Genomic DNA, 15,549 nt, shown 5'->3' with positions numbered 1-15,549 from the left:
TGGAACTGGAGTTTCGCCCACGAAGTGCAGAGCGTGGCGAACCGCTTCTCCTCTTCTACTGCGCTGAAGTGCTCTGAAGTGTCGACATGGAGTCTGACAATTGCAAAAGTTGTTTATGACTAAAAGAAAAAAAAAAATGTATTAAATGTACGAGTGTTTTTTAAGCATTGGTGTTGTGGCTCTGACATAAAGCGATAGCTTGTGCGTCCGAACACTCTTGATTGCACTTTATATGCATATTGAAGCATGCTCAGTGGCCTGCCCACTCCATTTGATCCTCAAGTTCAGCGATAAGGTTGCTCCACTATGTGCTCAACTAATTTCCACGCAAACATAAACACCGACATCAAACCGAACTTGCTGCTCAAAGGGCCTGAGCAGCTAAATATTATTTATATAAATTAGCGCAGCAAGCTAGATGCTGCTGCTGCTGATGATGCTGATGCCGATGTTGATGTTGATGTTGATGCTACATTTCGCCCCTGGCAAAATGGAGTGAAACACGGCGAAGTAAAGCAGAGCAAACGATGCAATTTTATGCGCAGACGCCTAAATTGAAAGCGACGCGTAGCAGCACTCAACGAGGCGTTCTATATTTACACTGAGAAAAATGTAAGCAAACCTATTAAACGTCTGAGAATAGCGTCATGGAGGATAGACATTTAAATAAGCAAGACTTTACTAGTCTTAAAAAATAATACAGTAATATAATAATAAGCATTTTATAACATAACTGGCTTCAGATTATATCTGTCGGTCCAAAGTCAGCGAAGCCTCCGCAGTTTGAGAGCAACTGTGCGTGCTCTTTCACTTCGCTGCATCCCCCACACCCCACTCCACTTTCGGGGCAGCCTCTAGGGTCATTAACATGCCCGGCAGAAAAAAAGGAGAAAAACCAAACAGGAGAGGCAAAGAGGCACAGAATGAAAAGTAGACGAGACAAAGCAAAATCCAGATGTGAGGGAAATGAGGGGGAAAAGTTGGAGTCGGAGCCGCAAAAGAGAATGCAACCAGAAAATAGAAAAAAAAGCAAGCGACGCGACCCTGGAGCAACAAAGCGCGTCTGCATTTGTGGGTGGTGCTGCTGGTGTCAGTGGTGTGCGGTGGGTAGTTGGTGGTGCGGTGCAGTGGTGCAGCGGCGGTGCCAATGGTGGTTGTCGGATCCCTTTGGGGGCCCAAGGTGCCGGGAGTTTGCCTACGCCTATTTTCCAACTGTTTGTTGTACGTGCCGCGTCTCTTATTGCCAGTCGGCGGTTAAAAAAAGGGGTACAAATAGGGAGATATATTCCTGGAAGTGTGTGTAAAGCAAGGGGAGATCCTGCTGGAGAAGGAAGCCAACTAAAGGGGTTGGCAATTAAAACTAAAATAAGAATTAGTGGAGTTTCAAAGCAAAATGATATTGATTGGTTGCCAGCATTGAATAAAATTTATTAGAAAGTTTATCAACTTAAGATCTTTACAACAAATTTGTTATGGCAATAAATCACGTTTTTCAGAAAATGTGTAACAATAAAAAATAATAAAAGGAAAAAGAAATAATTTCTATACAAAACTAAATATCTGTGAAATTTACTGTTTGTTTGGCTTTACTAATATAATAATATTAATACCGAACCCTCCAAAGAAAATGATAGTTTTTACAATGTCTTACAATACAAATTTTGAATTATTCAACAGTTTAAAACTTTGTTTACTTGGCCACATCCCTAATTACAGCGCAACTGAGTTATCCATTTGCAAAACTTGTTCACTAATCGTTTCTGTCTTTCCGTTTCTCTTTGCAGGTAATTAAATGGTAATTTTTCATCGATTTCATGGCATATTTAGCGAAGTAAGCCAGCTCGCAGCTAGCAGCTCGGATGATGGCTCATAATCTACTCGACTTGACTGGAAATGCGGCTAAGGCAAATAAGGCTCATTAATTTAAGCCAAAGACAACTGAAATCTGCTCCTTTGTTTGCAAATTTTCGACGAGTTCTGGGTTCGGCGAAACATGAGAACGCACATTGTTAGGATAAGGTTTATAAATAGTTATGACTGCCCAAGTGCCCAAGTGAATGAACTTTGCTGATGTGTTGGCTATTGTGTTACTTTTACTTGGCCCGACACTTTCGCAGGCGAACGAAACACATTTCCTGTTCCTAATACTCGGCTGACATGCAACAATTTTCAACCTTTTCATTTAGGCCCCAACAGAATGGGGAGAGAACTATTAAGTCCGATTGCCAACTTTCACTGATAATGCCAGCAATTATGTATTGCTCCAGTTAATGGCATCACTCTTTTTATCCACATCATCTTTCGTTGTAATGACATAATTATGTTGGCTTTTCAGCGGTCATTCTAGGGGGTCAAACACGTGGCTACCTCGTCATCCTTCAATTAGCAGTCAGTGTGAAAGGTGACACGAGCGTGTTAAGTTCTCTGGTAAACGCTGGAAAAGAACCCATCTGCAGACCCTTTGATTTCAGTCCAGAATTAGCATTTTCCCCCGTCTTGAGAAACAATCTTGGGCCCAAACAATGAAGACGAATTTGTACAGTTTCTGCTTGGCTGATTCCGGCCAACAGATCCCACCGAAAAACCAGCCACTCAACAAGGGTCTAATGGCTTTTAAAAGTGACCAAAATGTGGCATGTGGCCCGCGTAAACTGGCTAAATTAAAAGCGGACGCTTGGCTAAGAGGTGGGCCAACTCAAATTGGGCAAACATTGTTGAATGGAATTGTACGAGTATTGAGGCTTTTGGGGCATGTCGAAGAATACATTAGCCAAAAATCAAGTACTTACCATTGACGATGGGGAAAAGTTTTACATAAAAGATAGAAGCATCTACAATTTGATTTTTGGGTAAAGAGTGACAATCATTTACCTAAATTGAATTGACTTAGGCGATTTTATAATAAGATAAGCAGATAAGTAAATGGAAGGAATTATATCAGGAATAAATAAAAAATGTAGTAGGCTGCTCCTTCTACCCTCTTCCGTTACTCTTAGTCATACATACCTAATTATACATAGCCAATCTAGTCATAAGCTTATACACTCATACACCCATCCTTAACATACCAATATTATCGAGAAACTTATCGACTAATCGACTCGCCACTCTGCAGAGAGCACGGCAGGGAGTCGCTGTTGAACCAAGCTAAAGGACAGATCAAAATAAAAGAGTCACGTGAAATTGTATTAGAATATTAACTTCTGTAAACGGCGGCTAAAATCTCAGAAGTGGGATTAATAATCCAAAATGGACGATAAAATCATCCTGAACGACTTTTCGCTGACAACCCTAAAAGATTGGCTACGTATTCTGGGCCAAAATACGGAGGGCACAAAAACCGAATTAATCGCGAGGCTGCAAGACATCCCAACGGCAGTTCGGGGCGATTGTCCACCGGAGCACCCCCAGAAAAACGCTCCACCAGGAAACGACATTTTTTCTTCACTGGATTTTCAGAATTGTGAAATTAACACCGATCACGTAAGTGTGAATGCAATGAACAGAAAAGAATCAACCGAAACTGGCAGTGAGAGGGAGACAAACATGTTCGAGCTACAGCAACTACGCGCAGAGCTAGCAGAAGCGAAGGCAATGCTTAACGGAACACGATCGAGCTCGCAGTTCCAAGAACAACAACAACCAGAGCAAAGCAAGGCTACAGTTAGTTCCGTTATCCAGACGGCGCAGTTTACGCAGGCTGGCGCCACAAAAGAGAACACAACATTTCACTCGCCGCAGCGATCCAACGAGAGAGCGGAGAGCCAGCGTTTTCCAGTTGATGCTCTCGCTCTCGCCAAAGAGACGATAACCGATTACGATGGGAAAACTTGCGCGCGTGCCTGGATAACAGTGGTCAAAAATATCGCACGCACTTTCAACATCGATGACAACCATTTACGCATCTTACTCATCACTAAACTTAAAGGAAACGCGCAAGTCTGGTTACATGCGCACCCTGCTCGATTGATCGAACCAATTGACAATTTGCTTGATCAACTGTCATTGACTTTTGGCGAGCAATCATCCAAGGCTGAGATCCGGCGAAAATTCGAGAGTCGCAAGTGGAAAACCGAGGAGAATTTCTGCAGTTATTACGACGAGAAGATGGCTCTCTCAAACGGGATAAACATCGACGACGACGAACTACTGGACCAGATGATAGAGGGCATACCGCTGCAAAATTTCCGTACCCAAGCACGGATTCAATGCTTCTCTACTCCGTCGGAGATGCTACGCGCATTTTCGAACATCCGTTTGCCAGCTCGGAGGGAGCCACCTGTACAGCCAACCGACTACAAAGATGCCATACGATGCGCAAACTGTAATTCAAGAGGACACAAAGCTGACATCTGCAAGAAGCCCAAACGTGAACCAGGTTCGTGCTACTCCTGTGGACAACTTGGACACCTGGTGGCACAATGTCCCACAAGGAAGAGCGTTTCAACTAATAATTATGTAAGATGGTTTAAAATTAATTTTTTTGAAAATGCTTATAAGCCTATAATTTCAGAATGCCTCATAGACTCTGGCAGTCCTATATCTATCATTAAAAAGTCACTTATTAACGAGACAATGAAGTTAGCCCTAGTTAATACTTGCTATTTTGGTTTAAACAACTGTATTCTCAAAACACATGGACAAACCACATGTTATGTTTTGAAAGGATCAATAAAAATATATTTTCGTTTAATCATTGTTTGCGACCAGTCTATGAGGTATAATGTTATTCTCGGCAGAGATTTTTTAACTGCATGCAATTTAAATTTAGACCCCTACACCTTGGGAATGATTGCGTTGAGAAAACCCATGGAAATAAACAAAAGATCAATGTTTACTGAAAATGAAATTGTTAGTTCACAATCGTTAGAAAATGAAATTGTTAGTTCACAATCGTTAGAAAATGAAATTGTTAGTCCAAAATCGTCTAAAAATGCAATTATTAGTCCGAAATCGTTAGAAAATAAAATCGTTAATCAACAGCATAAAGAAACTGGTCCAATATCGTTAAGAGATGAAATAGATAATCAACAAAAGAATGTCAGTAAATCAAAATTATCAGAAGATGAAATTGTTAACACTTCAAAAGAAATCGTTAGTTTTAAATTGCCAAAAGATAAAAACGTTTACGAACAATTAAATCACAACTTTGATAAGGAAGTACTAAGAATATGTCATGTAACTGAAAGTGAGTTAGAATACAAAATAGGAGAAAATGTTAGCAATAGGTTACAACTAGAATTCGATAGGTTGTTTAGAAATTTTTATATAAATGCAAAAAGGCCAAATGAACCGACAGTTAGAAGTGAAATACAATTGTGTTTGAAAAACCCGAAACCGTTTAGCTGTTCTCCTAGGAGGCTTTCATACACAGAAAAAGACAAGTTACAAAAACTATTAGACGAATATTTGGAAAACGGATTTATACGACCAAGCGACTCGGAATATGCATCGCCTATTGTTTTAGTGAAAAAGAAAACTGGAGACTTACGTATGTGCGTCGACTTTAGAAAACTTAATAAAATGACAATGAAAGACAACTATCCTCTACCTCTTATAGATGACTTGTTAGATAGAATGAATGAGAAAACTGTTTTCACCAAACTCGATCTTAAAAACGGTTTTTTCCACGTGCATGTTAAAAAAGAATCAATAAAATACACCTCTTTCGTTACACCATTAGGCCAATACGAGTGGCTGCGAATGCCATTTGGCCTCAAAAACGCCCCGTCTGTGTTCCAAAGATTTGTTAACAAAATTTTTGCTGATATGATTAGAGAAAACAAAGTAGTAATATATATGGACGACATTCTATTGGCAACCGAAAATATAAACGAACACTTAGAAACGTTGAAAGAAATTTTTAAAAGATTAGTTGAAAATAAACTTGAATTAAGAATAGACAAATGTGAGTTTATGCAATCGAGTATAAAATATCTTGGGTTCATAATAAATAAAGACGGCATAATGCCCAATGACAAAGGAATCGAGGCAATAAAAAATTTCCCAATACCTAACAATGTTCATACAGTACAAAGTTTTTTGGGATTATGCTCATATTTTCGACGGTTCATAAAAGATTTTTCTAGACTAGCTAAACCATTGCATGACATTCTAAAAAAAGATAAACCGTTCAAATTTGGTAGTGAAGAAATGTCTTGTTTTAATATGTTAAAAGATAAATTAATACAATCACCGGTCTTAGCTATATACAACCACAAACACGAAACAGAATTGCATTGTGATGCAAGTTCTTCTGGATTCGGTGCTGTACTTATGCAAAAGAAGGAGGACCAGAAATGGCACCCAGTTTCATTCTTTTCAAAACGGACAACAGATATTGAATCAAAATACCACAGTTTCGAGTTAGAAACTTTAGCCATTGTTTATTCGTTACGTAGATTTAGAGTTTATCTTCATTGGAGGACATTTAAAATAGTCACCGACTGCAACTCATTAATTTTGACCCTAAGCAAAAAAGAGCTAAACCCTAGGATAGCCAGGTGGGCTTTAGAATTCCAAGGTTATGATTTTGAAATTGTGCATAGGGCAGGTAGCCGCATGCAACATGTTGACGCACTGAGTAGGTGTACAAATATTATGGTAATACAAACAAACAGTTTCGAAGATAATCTAGTTATATGTCAAGGGAAAGATACAAAATTAAAAGAAATCAGGCAATTGTTAGAAAACACAGAAAATAAATTGTATGAGATGAGAAATGGTATAGTTTACAAAAAGACAAATGAAAATAGATTGCTGTTCTACGTTCCGATAGAAATGGAAGAACAAGTGTTATACAAATATCACAACGAACTTGGACACGTAGGAAGAGACAAAATGATAGAAGCTATAATGAAGAACTATTGGTTTCCAAATTTAAAACAGAAGTGTAGCACACATATCAGCAACTGTTTAAAATGTATTTCATTCAGTCCCAAAACAGGAAAAACAGAAGGATTTCTACACAACATACCTAAGGGAAACAAACCTTTTGAAATAATCCATATTGACCATTATGGTCCAGTAGACTTGGCTAGACCGAAGAAACATATTCTAGTGATAGTAGATGCATTCACAAAGTTTGTCAGACTATACGCAACAAAAACTACGAACACAAAAGAAGTCATACAATCGTTAAACGACTACTTCAGAGCATACAGTAGGCCTAAGTGTATCATATCAGATAGAGGAGCATGTTTCACGTCTGGCGATTTTGACTCATTTTTGAAAGAATGCAATGTTAAACACATAAAAATTGCAACAGGATCACCACAGGCCAACGGTCAAGTTGAACGTATAAACCGAAGTCTTGGTCCAATGATTAGCAAGTTAATTGAACCTGATCAAGGTCTACACTGGGACTTAGTCTTAGAAAAGGTCGAATATACCCTGAACAATACACAACACCGCAGCATTAAACAGTATCCTAGCATAATGTTATTTGGGTTACAACAAAAAGGACAAATTATGGATGAGTTAAAAGAAAAAATTGAGGAAATTGGAGAAACGATTGAAGAAAGAGATTTAGAAAGTATTAGAAATAAAGGCGAGGCAAGTCAGAAAATAGCACAAGCATACAATAAAGAATATGTTGACAAAAAACGAAAACGATCAGGAGTGTTCACAAAAGGCGACTACGTCATGGTTAAAAATTTTGACTCAACAACAGGCATAGCTAAGAAGTTAATTCCAAAGCATAAAGGACCCTATGTCATAAGCAAAGTTCTCAAAAATGATCGCTTCCTTCTGGAAGATGTTGATGGATTTCAAATTTCTCGCAATCCTTACCGGGGTGTATGGAGCATACAGAATATAAAACACTGGCAAAGAAAAATTAAGAGTCTACAAAATAGAAAGTATAATTTGAGAAACTCTGTACAAAATAGAAAGTATAATTTGAGAAACTCTGTACAAAATAGAAAGTATAATTTAAGAAACTCTGTACGAAATCGAATGTATAATTTAAGAAGCAATTGTAAAACAAAGAAAACAAACAAGAAGAAAAGAAAACCAAAAAAATGTTTAAGACCGTTCAAAAGTATCTCCACTGAGAAGAATAAAATAAGAAACAGGACCCTTAGCTTTAAGAAACGTTAATTGTTATAAAATCCTACGATCGGGAGATCTAGTTGTCAGGACGGCCGAGTTGTAGTAGGCTGCTCCTTCTACCCTCTTCCGTTACTCTTAGTCATACATACCTAATTATACATAGCCAATCTAGTCATAAGCTTATACACTCATACACCCATCCTTAACATACCAATATTATCGAGAAACTTATCGACTAATCGACTCGCCACTCTGCAGAGAGCACGGCAGGGAGTCGCTGTTGAACCAAGCTAAAGGACAGATCAAAATAAAAGAGTCACGTGAAATTGTATTAGAATATTAACTTCTGTAAACGGCGGCTAAAAAAAGTATAACAAATTTACATATCCCCTGAAATGCAAATATATAAAAATTAAGTGCTTATTTAAAATGGATTAATTATATGTTTTTGTAGGTTTTTTTTTACTGTACTTCACCTTCAATATTGCATTGTTATTTATACATGCACACACATCACATTTAAATAAATTGACATTGCTTTTATGAATCAGATATATTCATTTATTGGAAAACTCGTAATTAACTCAGTACAAATTTAATGCATTTGTATTCAATTATGTTAGCTGCTTGAATTGTTTAATTAATTGTATATTTCATATCGAGATTAAGTTTCATACTCCTAATTTACTACCCATCATTGCCATAACCAGTTTAAAATCGAAACCTTATCTAAACGTGAGTTATTTATGTTAATAGATTTTATCAGTATCAGGCCAGGCTTATTTTCAATCGATTTTATTAGTCCATAGCTAAATGCTGTTGTTTTCAAACAATAGAACCTGCTCAGAATTATAATTAACCCGATACGCTCTCAGTTCTATTGGCCATTAAACAAAATGACTTATTCCCAAGCTTCCATTTGCACTAAAAGCCTAAAATGTGGAAACCACTTTGAACCAGTTTTCAATTGGGTGCAAATAAAAGTAAAATTATTGACAAAAGCTGAAAGTGAGCTCAGTTTTGCTGATGTCAACAAAACAGCTACTTATGCTACTATTTTTTGCTTTATTCACTCGGAGCATTCAACGATCGCTTAGTTAACTCCCAGCCCTATTCACGGTGCACTGATTTATGAATTCGAGTCGAAAACGATGCGATCTCGAACTCTTTTGTCGCCGGCATTTTTGGCACTAATTTGACAAGGTCGTCGTCTCACTGGGCTTTTGTAGTCTTGGCTTGATGAAATCACGACCCAAACACGTTCGAAGTGATTTTGACTGGCCCCTTTTTTCTTTTTTCTGTTTTTTTATTTTTTGTATTTTGTTTATTTTGCATTTTGAGTGGTCCAAGTCGTCAGCTCATTTCGCAGATATTTGCATAAACATTTGACGGCGGGGTGGGGTGCGAAATAGCTGCCGTGAAATGTTGTCATTCATATTAATTTAGTGGGTCACCCGGCGGTGGTGACCCCGATCGTGCGGATTTCCTGTTAGAAAGGCTCTGACTGGCCTGACTAATAATTCCCCCCTAATAAATCGCATCTCTTTTAAGTGGTTAATGAATAGTCAAATTTGGCTTCGTGACTACAGATGGCAGACAATTAACCCTAGAGCACCAAACTATCCCCACTCACCCACCTGCTGTGACCAGCAGTTCGCTTTTGAACTTTCATTCCTTTTGGATTATGCAAGTGGATTGGATGGCAGTGTGGTAGGATGCGGATGGGAATGGGGATGGTGGGTGAGGATGATGAGGATTTCTGCCCAGATAAGAGCTGGCGAAGGCAGAGCTAATTAAATTATAAGCCAAGTCTGACTCTGACCCAAGATGAGCTGCGCCCGGGAATGGGGTCACCAGAAGGTGGCCCCACCCCCCGTTTTCCGTTGAGAGTGGTTAAATAATATCCAAATGGATGCTTTCGGTGTTTGCCGTTCGTGTTGCTGGTGTTGATTTGGCCATAAATTTTGTATGCCTTTTGACGCCGAAATCGACGACCACAGCCGAAAAACATTCACGGAGAGATGAGGTAATGCAGCAAATAACTCTTGAGTTACAGTGGGATTAAATTGACCAGTCCACCCGAAAAACCAAATCAACTTGAACTATTTTTACGGTTTGGTTTGCTACCGGCACTTTTGCGGCTTATATATCGATATTTAATATGACCTAAATGCTTTTTTCATGGTCTTTGCATCTTTTGAGGTTCAGTTTTATTACTTTCCGCTTTTAAATACCGAGTAATTTAATAAGTTATTGTCTGATCATTAGTATGAGTTATTTTTTTAACTATTAATAAAAGTTTTAAAAGACTACGGAATTATTCCAGTTTAAGGTGCTTTTTAACTGCGGTTGTGGCAAAGTTATAACTTTTATCTAATATAAGCGCTAAAAATAATAATTTTAAGTAAGACCGCCAAATATGGCGGTCGAAACATTATTTGAATTTTTATGGTTTTTGGGAGTTTAGTACGACAAATATGGGGTTTTAAACAAGAACTTTTGTTAAGTACACTTTAACCTTTTGAGATGGCTTAACAAGTATTTAGTGTTTGCAACTTTTCAATATGTTTAAATGGCCCGCACAACTCTATATATAACAAACATTAAACTTCGAAACTAATGAGTTTCTTGGACTTTATCTGCCAGCTGTTTTGTGCTCCTCATTAGGACAGCTCACCCACTGTGCCACATGGAGCAATTGCTGGACGCAAACATGAATTATGCGTAGACATCTCGCGGGTTGGTTAGTTCACCACCCACTCCTTTTTCCCCGCATTTGGGCCTGTCATCGGGCGTTGTCAACGAAATGTTTGTGGCCCGAAGGCAACATGAGGCCAAGTGACGGCGGCATCATTTCAATTGCGTTTTATGGCCATAAGTAAGCCCAACGGCGGCTGACAGATTTTTGTGCCAGAGGGAACAGCATGGTTAACAAGGAAAATGGGAAAAAGCTACGAGTGCATGCAGACGATTTGCTGGCAAGTCGTGATCACACTTGACTACCAATTACCTGAGCCCATCAAATCGAATGGTGGTGGGTTCTACCGGCCAAGTTAATAATCTCATCAGCTGACGTTGCTGGCTGTGAGATCGAGAATCTTCTGCACTGGCCAATTTGCATAGGCAACAATGCTAAAATGCTAAATGGGCTGTAATGACGGCCGGCCAGGCAATTCAATTAATTAGCCCCACCAAGAGCGCTTAGTAATTCCCTTCATTTTCCTTCCCGCCTTCGTTGGTTTTTCTTGTTGCCACACGCGTGTGATGAACATTTCCGCCGTGGAAAGCGTCTGCTCCACTCAGTGTGTGGAGTGGAGTGCTTACTATATGTGTGTGGTGCAATCAAAATTAATTAAGGCACAAAGAGAGGCAGCCAGATGCTTTGCATGGCTTTTCCTCCGACCTGCCACTTTTTATTGCCTTTTACCGCAACGCTGCATCGCTGCACCAATTTCCATTGCACCTGCAGAGCAGCCACATTGCCGATGACGTTGTCTTTGCTTTTCTACTTCATCTCGACGAGGTTTTTTTTTCTGTTGCACTGCGGCAGGAACAGTGCCACCAGCGAATGTGCATAATTAGAAGTGGCTACAATTCCATGTGATCGCAGAATCAGTTAGCTGCATCGTTTGCTTGTCCAGCAATCAGCTGGAAAACTGGCAACAGTCAATCAGAGGCGCTTTTCTCGTGGAAAACTGCAGCTGCGGCTCATCCAGTTGAGGGTGCATAAATTAATTAGCCACGATTGCCTGTCATTGATGGTCCTATATGCATAGAGAAATTACGGGATTTCATATATTGTTCCCCTAGGATACATTTTTAGAACTCTATGTGTATTACTACCCACAATGAACCGATCAAAGCTGCTTAAAAAAGGTGCAGCCTGAGAACTCCTTGAAATATTCCAAAATGCAATTACAGTTGTACAACAACTACTATTTTATTTGGTGTAAATATTTAAATAATTTTAAGGAATATAGTTTTTACATAACTGTTAAATATGCCTGCTTTTTATTTACCAATCGGTTCTTGTTTTTCACACAGTCATCTGGAGTTCCTTTCTACTTTGAATGGCGAAATTTCACAATTTATTTAGCCATGATGGGGAACATAAAATCTTAATTGCATTAATAAGCAAATGACTTCACGGGGTGCTTCACGGGTTCCTCAGAGAACTTTCCCAGCACAATTCCCAGCGAGAAGGGAAAATGAGACGAGGGACGCGTCAGCCGATGCATCCTCGCCGGCAAAGTGAAATGCATAATGAGCATAATGTTGGCGCTGCACGACGCAGATTTGGTTGCAGATACAACTGGCAGTGCGATGCAGATAGCAGATACGGATGATAATGATTATGTCGAGCCGCGGAGAAGACACCCGAGCAGCACAAGTGACTGAGAACAGACGGGGAGAAATTTGAGAAATGTGAGCAGTAATTAAATGCAAAACTCGAAGCTCGAAGCTTGAAGCGCAAGAAGGAGAACAACGAACGAGCGACAACGTCAACGATCCAAGATAATGCATAATTGCAGAAGACAAAAGGAAATGCCAGCGACTCATGAGCCGAGTTGCAGTTGCAGTTGCAGTTGAAGAGTAGCATGCAAAATATGAGAAGAATATCTAATGCCGTGCCACCGCATTCTCCATATAGTCACAAAATGCTAGAATGGTTGTAGTCCGCCAACTGCCACATCCACATAGACATCGAGATCCACATCCATCCTTTGCTGGCTCAAAACGGCGTTCAAATTAATGGCCAAGTTTCACATGGGGCAGAAAGAAGCTTAGATGCCAACACAATTGCCAATGGAAATTGCAGTCATCTCACATGTGCGGCACTGTGAATATGTGAGTGAGTGAGTGTGGATCTGTGAGTGTGCCTTCGTCTGTTTGCGAAAGTTGAGTACAAGATACAAGTGGTTAGATACAAACTAGAACAGCAACTGTTTGGGTACGATGCTGACTTGTGTTTACTAGTCACGATAGATAAATACCCTCAATTTTATAGTTACCAACAAACTTTTATTACGATACTATATTTTATAATATTTATAGCTCGAAAAAAACAGTTTCTCAACCAGATTTATTATCTGTGCAATTATTTCGGGCCATTAGTTTTATATGCAGATATGGAAATTATATTTGCTTTTTTAAAGACGGCTGTGTATTCAACTCATTGGTTATGCCAATCATACCCCTTTATAGAGCATCAACTAGAATAAGTTCTTGTAACGAAGATGAGTTGGAAATAGTGACTTGCGGGCTTCATTTTCGTTCGTGCTAGAACACGGACTCGCAACACGGGGGCAAAAAACAGAAGTTGCCACTGGGAAGTTAACTCCATGTCATTCAGCAGCCAACGGAGGATGTTCAAACAACATTCAATCAGAAATCGGCAAGAACAAGGCGGAGCAGATACCGCTGATACACGTTGACAGATCGAGATATTAAATTTACTGCCATTCTGCTTCGTAATTTATAAGGTTTGGTTCGCCCTAAACAGCAGATACTTCCACTTATTTCACTTTCTAGCCACTGCCACTGGCAAAAACTACTATTCTTTTGGCCAAAACGCCTGCTGGTGGTCTTTGCTTTTTGTTTGGCTGCTGGGGCATGCAGTAAGTATGAAAGCAGAAAGCAAGAAACTTTATTTGGGTTAGCGATTGTTTAAAAATGCATAAGGATGTGAAACTTGGAGTAGCTGAAAGGAAACACAAGCCCGCAGGAGTTTGGCCAGAGGAGCTACAAAGACCCGAAGGCAAAAAGGGGGATCTGAGGGGGCTCTAGCAGCAAATGGAGCTAAAATTGCGGTGCAGAGAAAGAAATCTTTAATTCCGATTATTAATTATCCAATGAAATGTACACAGAATAAAACGTTCTTTTATAAAGTAGGTTGTGTTAGTTTTAAAGGGAGGTTCTTTAAAAAGAGATCATAATACCTAAAATCAGTGCTCAGACTTAGTTAAATTTTCTTGCTGTGCAGTAAGTGTAAATCTTCGCCACAAAATGGGTAAATGCAAGGAGCTGGCTTGAAAAGCTGTACGAAAACCCCAGAACAAGAAGTTGGCACACTTGCAATTTCAGTTAAATTTGTCTTAGCAGGTGTAGGGATTTTGGCACATAAACTTTGGCCCCATAAAGCAGCACTGGCTTGAATTTAATATGCAAATCAAGCGACGAGATTTGCGTTATTTAAATCAACTGAACCGCTCACCCACTCACTTGGCATTCACTGGCAAAAGTTTTTAAATTAAAAAATTATGGCTGGCCAAGTTAATGGCTTTCTCGGTCAGAAGGAAAAAAAAATGAACGGCAGGTGGGTGCAGTTTTGCAATTTGAAAGAAGAGTGGGCGAAAGTGGTTCAAGTGGTTCAAGTGGTTTTGTGATTGCGCATGTAAATGCAATTTCATTAAATTGAATATTTATCGGTTGTCATTGAGCAAATTGCAGGTAAATTGAGGTTTATCCTAATACTTCCACACCACTAACAAATAATAGTAATGTGTGTGCAGTTATTCCGCCAAGATAATGGACGGAAATCATCATTAGCGCCGCTCAGGGTTATAAACATTGTGTTCTAAATCTTAAAATATTTATACATCTATGTATATTGCTTCTCTGCGACAAATTGTTAACTATTTTTGTGACTTCTAAGTATAATGCTTAATGAAAAGAACCGCTAGAGCCGGTTTCCAGGGAATTCTCGCCGCACAGAAGCCGTTTGATGAGCATAAATCTTGATATCGGAACATTATTAACGTCAATTAATTCTAACCGTTCGAAGCGAAGGCCATCCATTAGGAGATGGAGGAGGTGGATTTCGAGGGGTTCAGGGAAAACTCACCTGGGTTGGATGGACGGATGGATGGGTAGCTGGCATTTCTCCGGAGACCCTCAACCTGTTTTGTTTTTTGTATTTACTCGCCCGCTTTTTTGTAATCGATACAAGTGGCTCTTCGCTCTGCAGTATTTGTACACATTTTCTGTATTTTCCTGGTGGCCCGCTGTTTTCCCTCTTTTTCACGTTGTCGTCCCGCCTCACGATTTCCCAAATCCGATTATTATCAAGTCTCACGTGAGTGCACGCTTTGTTGCCGCTGCTGCTGTTGTTGCTGTTGCTGCTTAGTTTTATTTTTACCTCTGCTCTCGAGTATTGTGCCTTTTACAGTTGCCTTCTGTGCTTCCTTGGAAAATTGCTTTGAACTTGAAAATTTCCCACGTGACGCGGTCAGAATCAATCTCTGCTTACGGCTTTTCTTTTGCCCTCTGTTCGTGTCACATGTGCAATGCAACACCACCCCTTGCAAATTTTCCGCAAGAGTTTTCCCTGCACGGAAGGCAGCTGCACTTTGCATGTCATTCGGATAACGGTGTCGTCTTTTCCTCGCTTTTCCCGTATTTCCCCCGTTCGTTTCTTGGCTTGGGCCCCTTGCATGGTTTTTGGTTGCATTTTCTCAGTGCTGTGTGGCAAGTGCCGATTGAATTTAATTGGATGGT

General features: G+C 39.6%; 1 protein-coding gene across 7 annotated transcripts in view; it reads left to right on the top strand.

The window, feature by feature from the left end:
- LOC6530330 (SH3 and multiple ankyrin repeat domains protein 1) overlaps positions 1–15,549 on the top strand; it is a 68,976-nt gene that overhangs the window by 13,055 nt on the left and 40,372 nt on the right. Inside the window, exons 2-3 of one of the 7 annotated variants that reach the window (XM_039372455.2) lie at positions 3,116–4,458; positions 4,514–8,383. The exons of 4 other annotated variants lie outside the window; for them this stretch is intronic. In XM_039372455.2, the coding sequence (XP_039228389.1) occupies positions 4,576–8,100 (3,525 nt within the window). In that variant the 5' untranslated portion in view covers positions 3,116–4,458; positions 4,514–4,575 and the 3' untranslated portion in view covers positions 8,101–8,383. Of the gene's footprint in view, positions 1–3,115; positions 8,384–15,549 lie in introns of those variants that run through there. 2 more of the 7 variants (XM_039372453.2, XM_039372452.2) reach the window with 2 other exon arrangements.

Source organism: Drosophila yakuba, chromosome 2R, assembly GCF_016746365.2.
Source record: "Drosophila yakuba strain Tai18E2 chromosome 2R, Prin_Dyak_Tai18E2_2.1, whole genome shotgun sequence".
NCBI classification, from domain to species: Eukaryota; Metazoa; Arthropoda; class Insecta; order Diptera; family Drosophilidae; genus Drosophila; species Drosophila yakuba.
The sequence above is the reverse complement of the archived record's forward strand: the minus strand, read 5'-3'. Positions and strand labels throughout refer to the sequence as shown.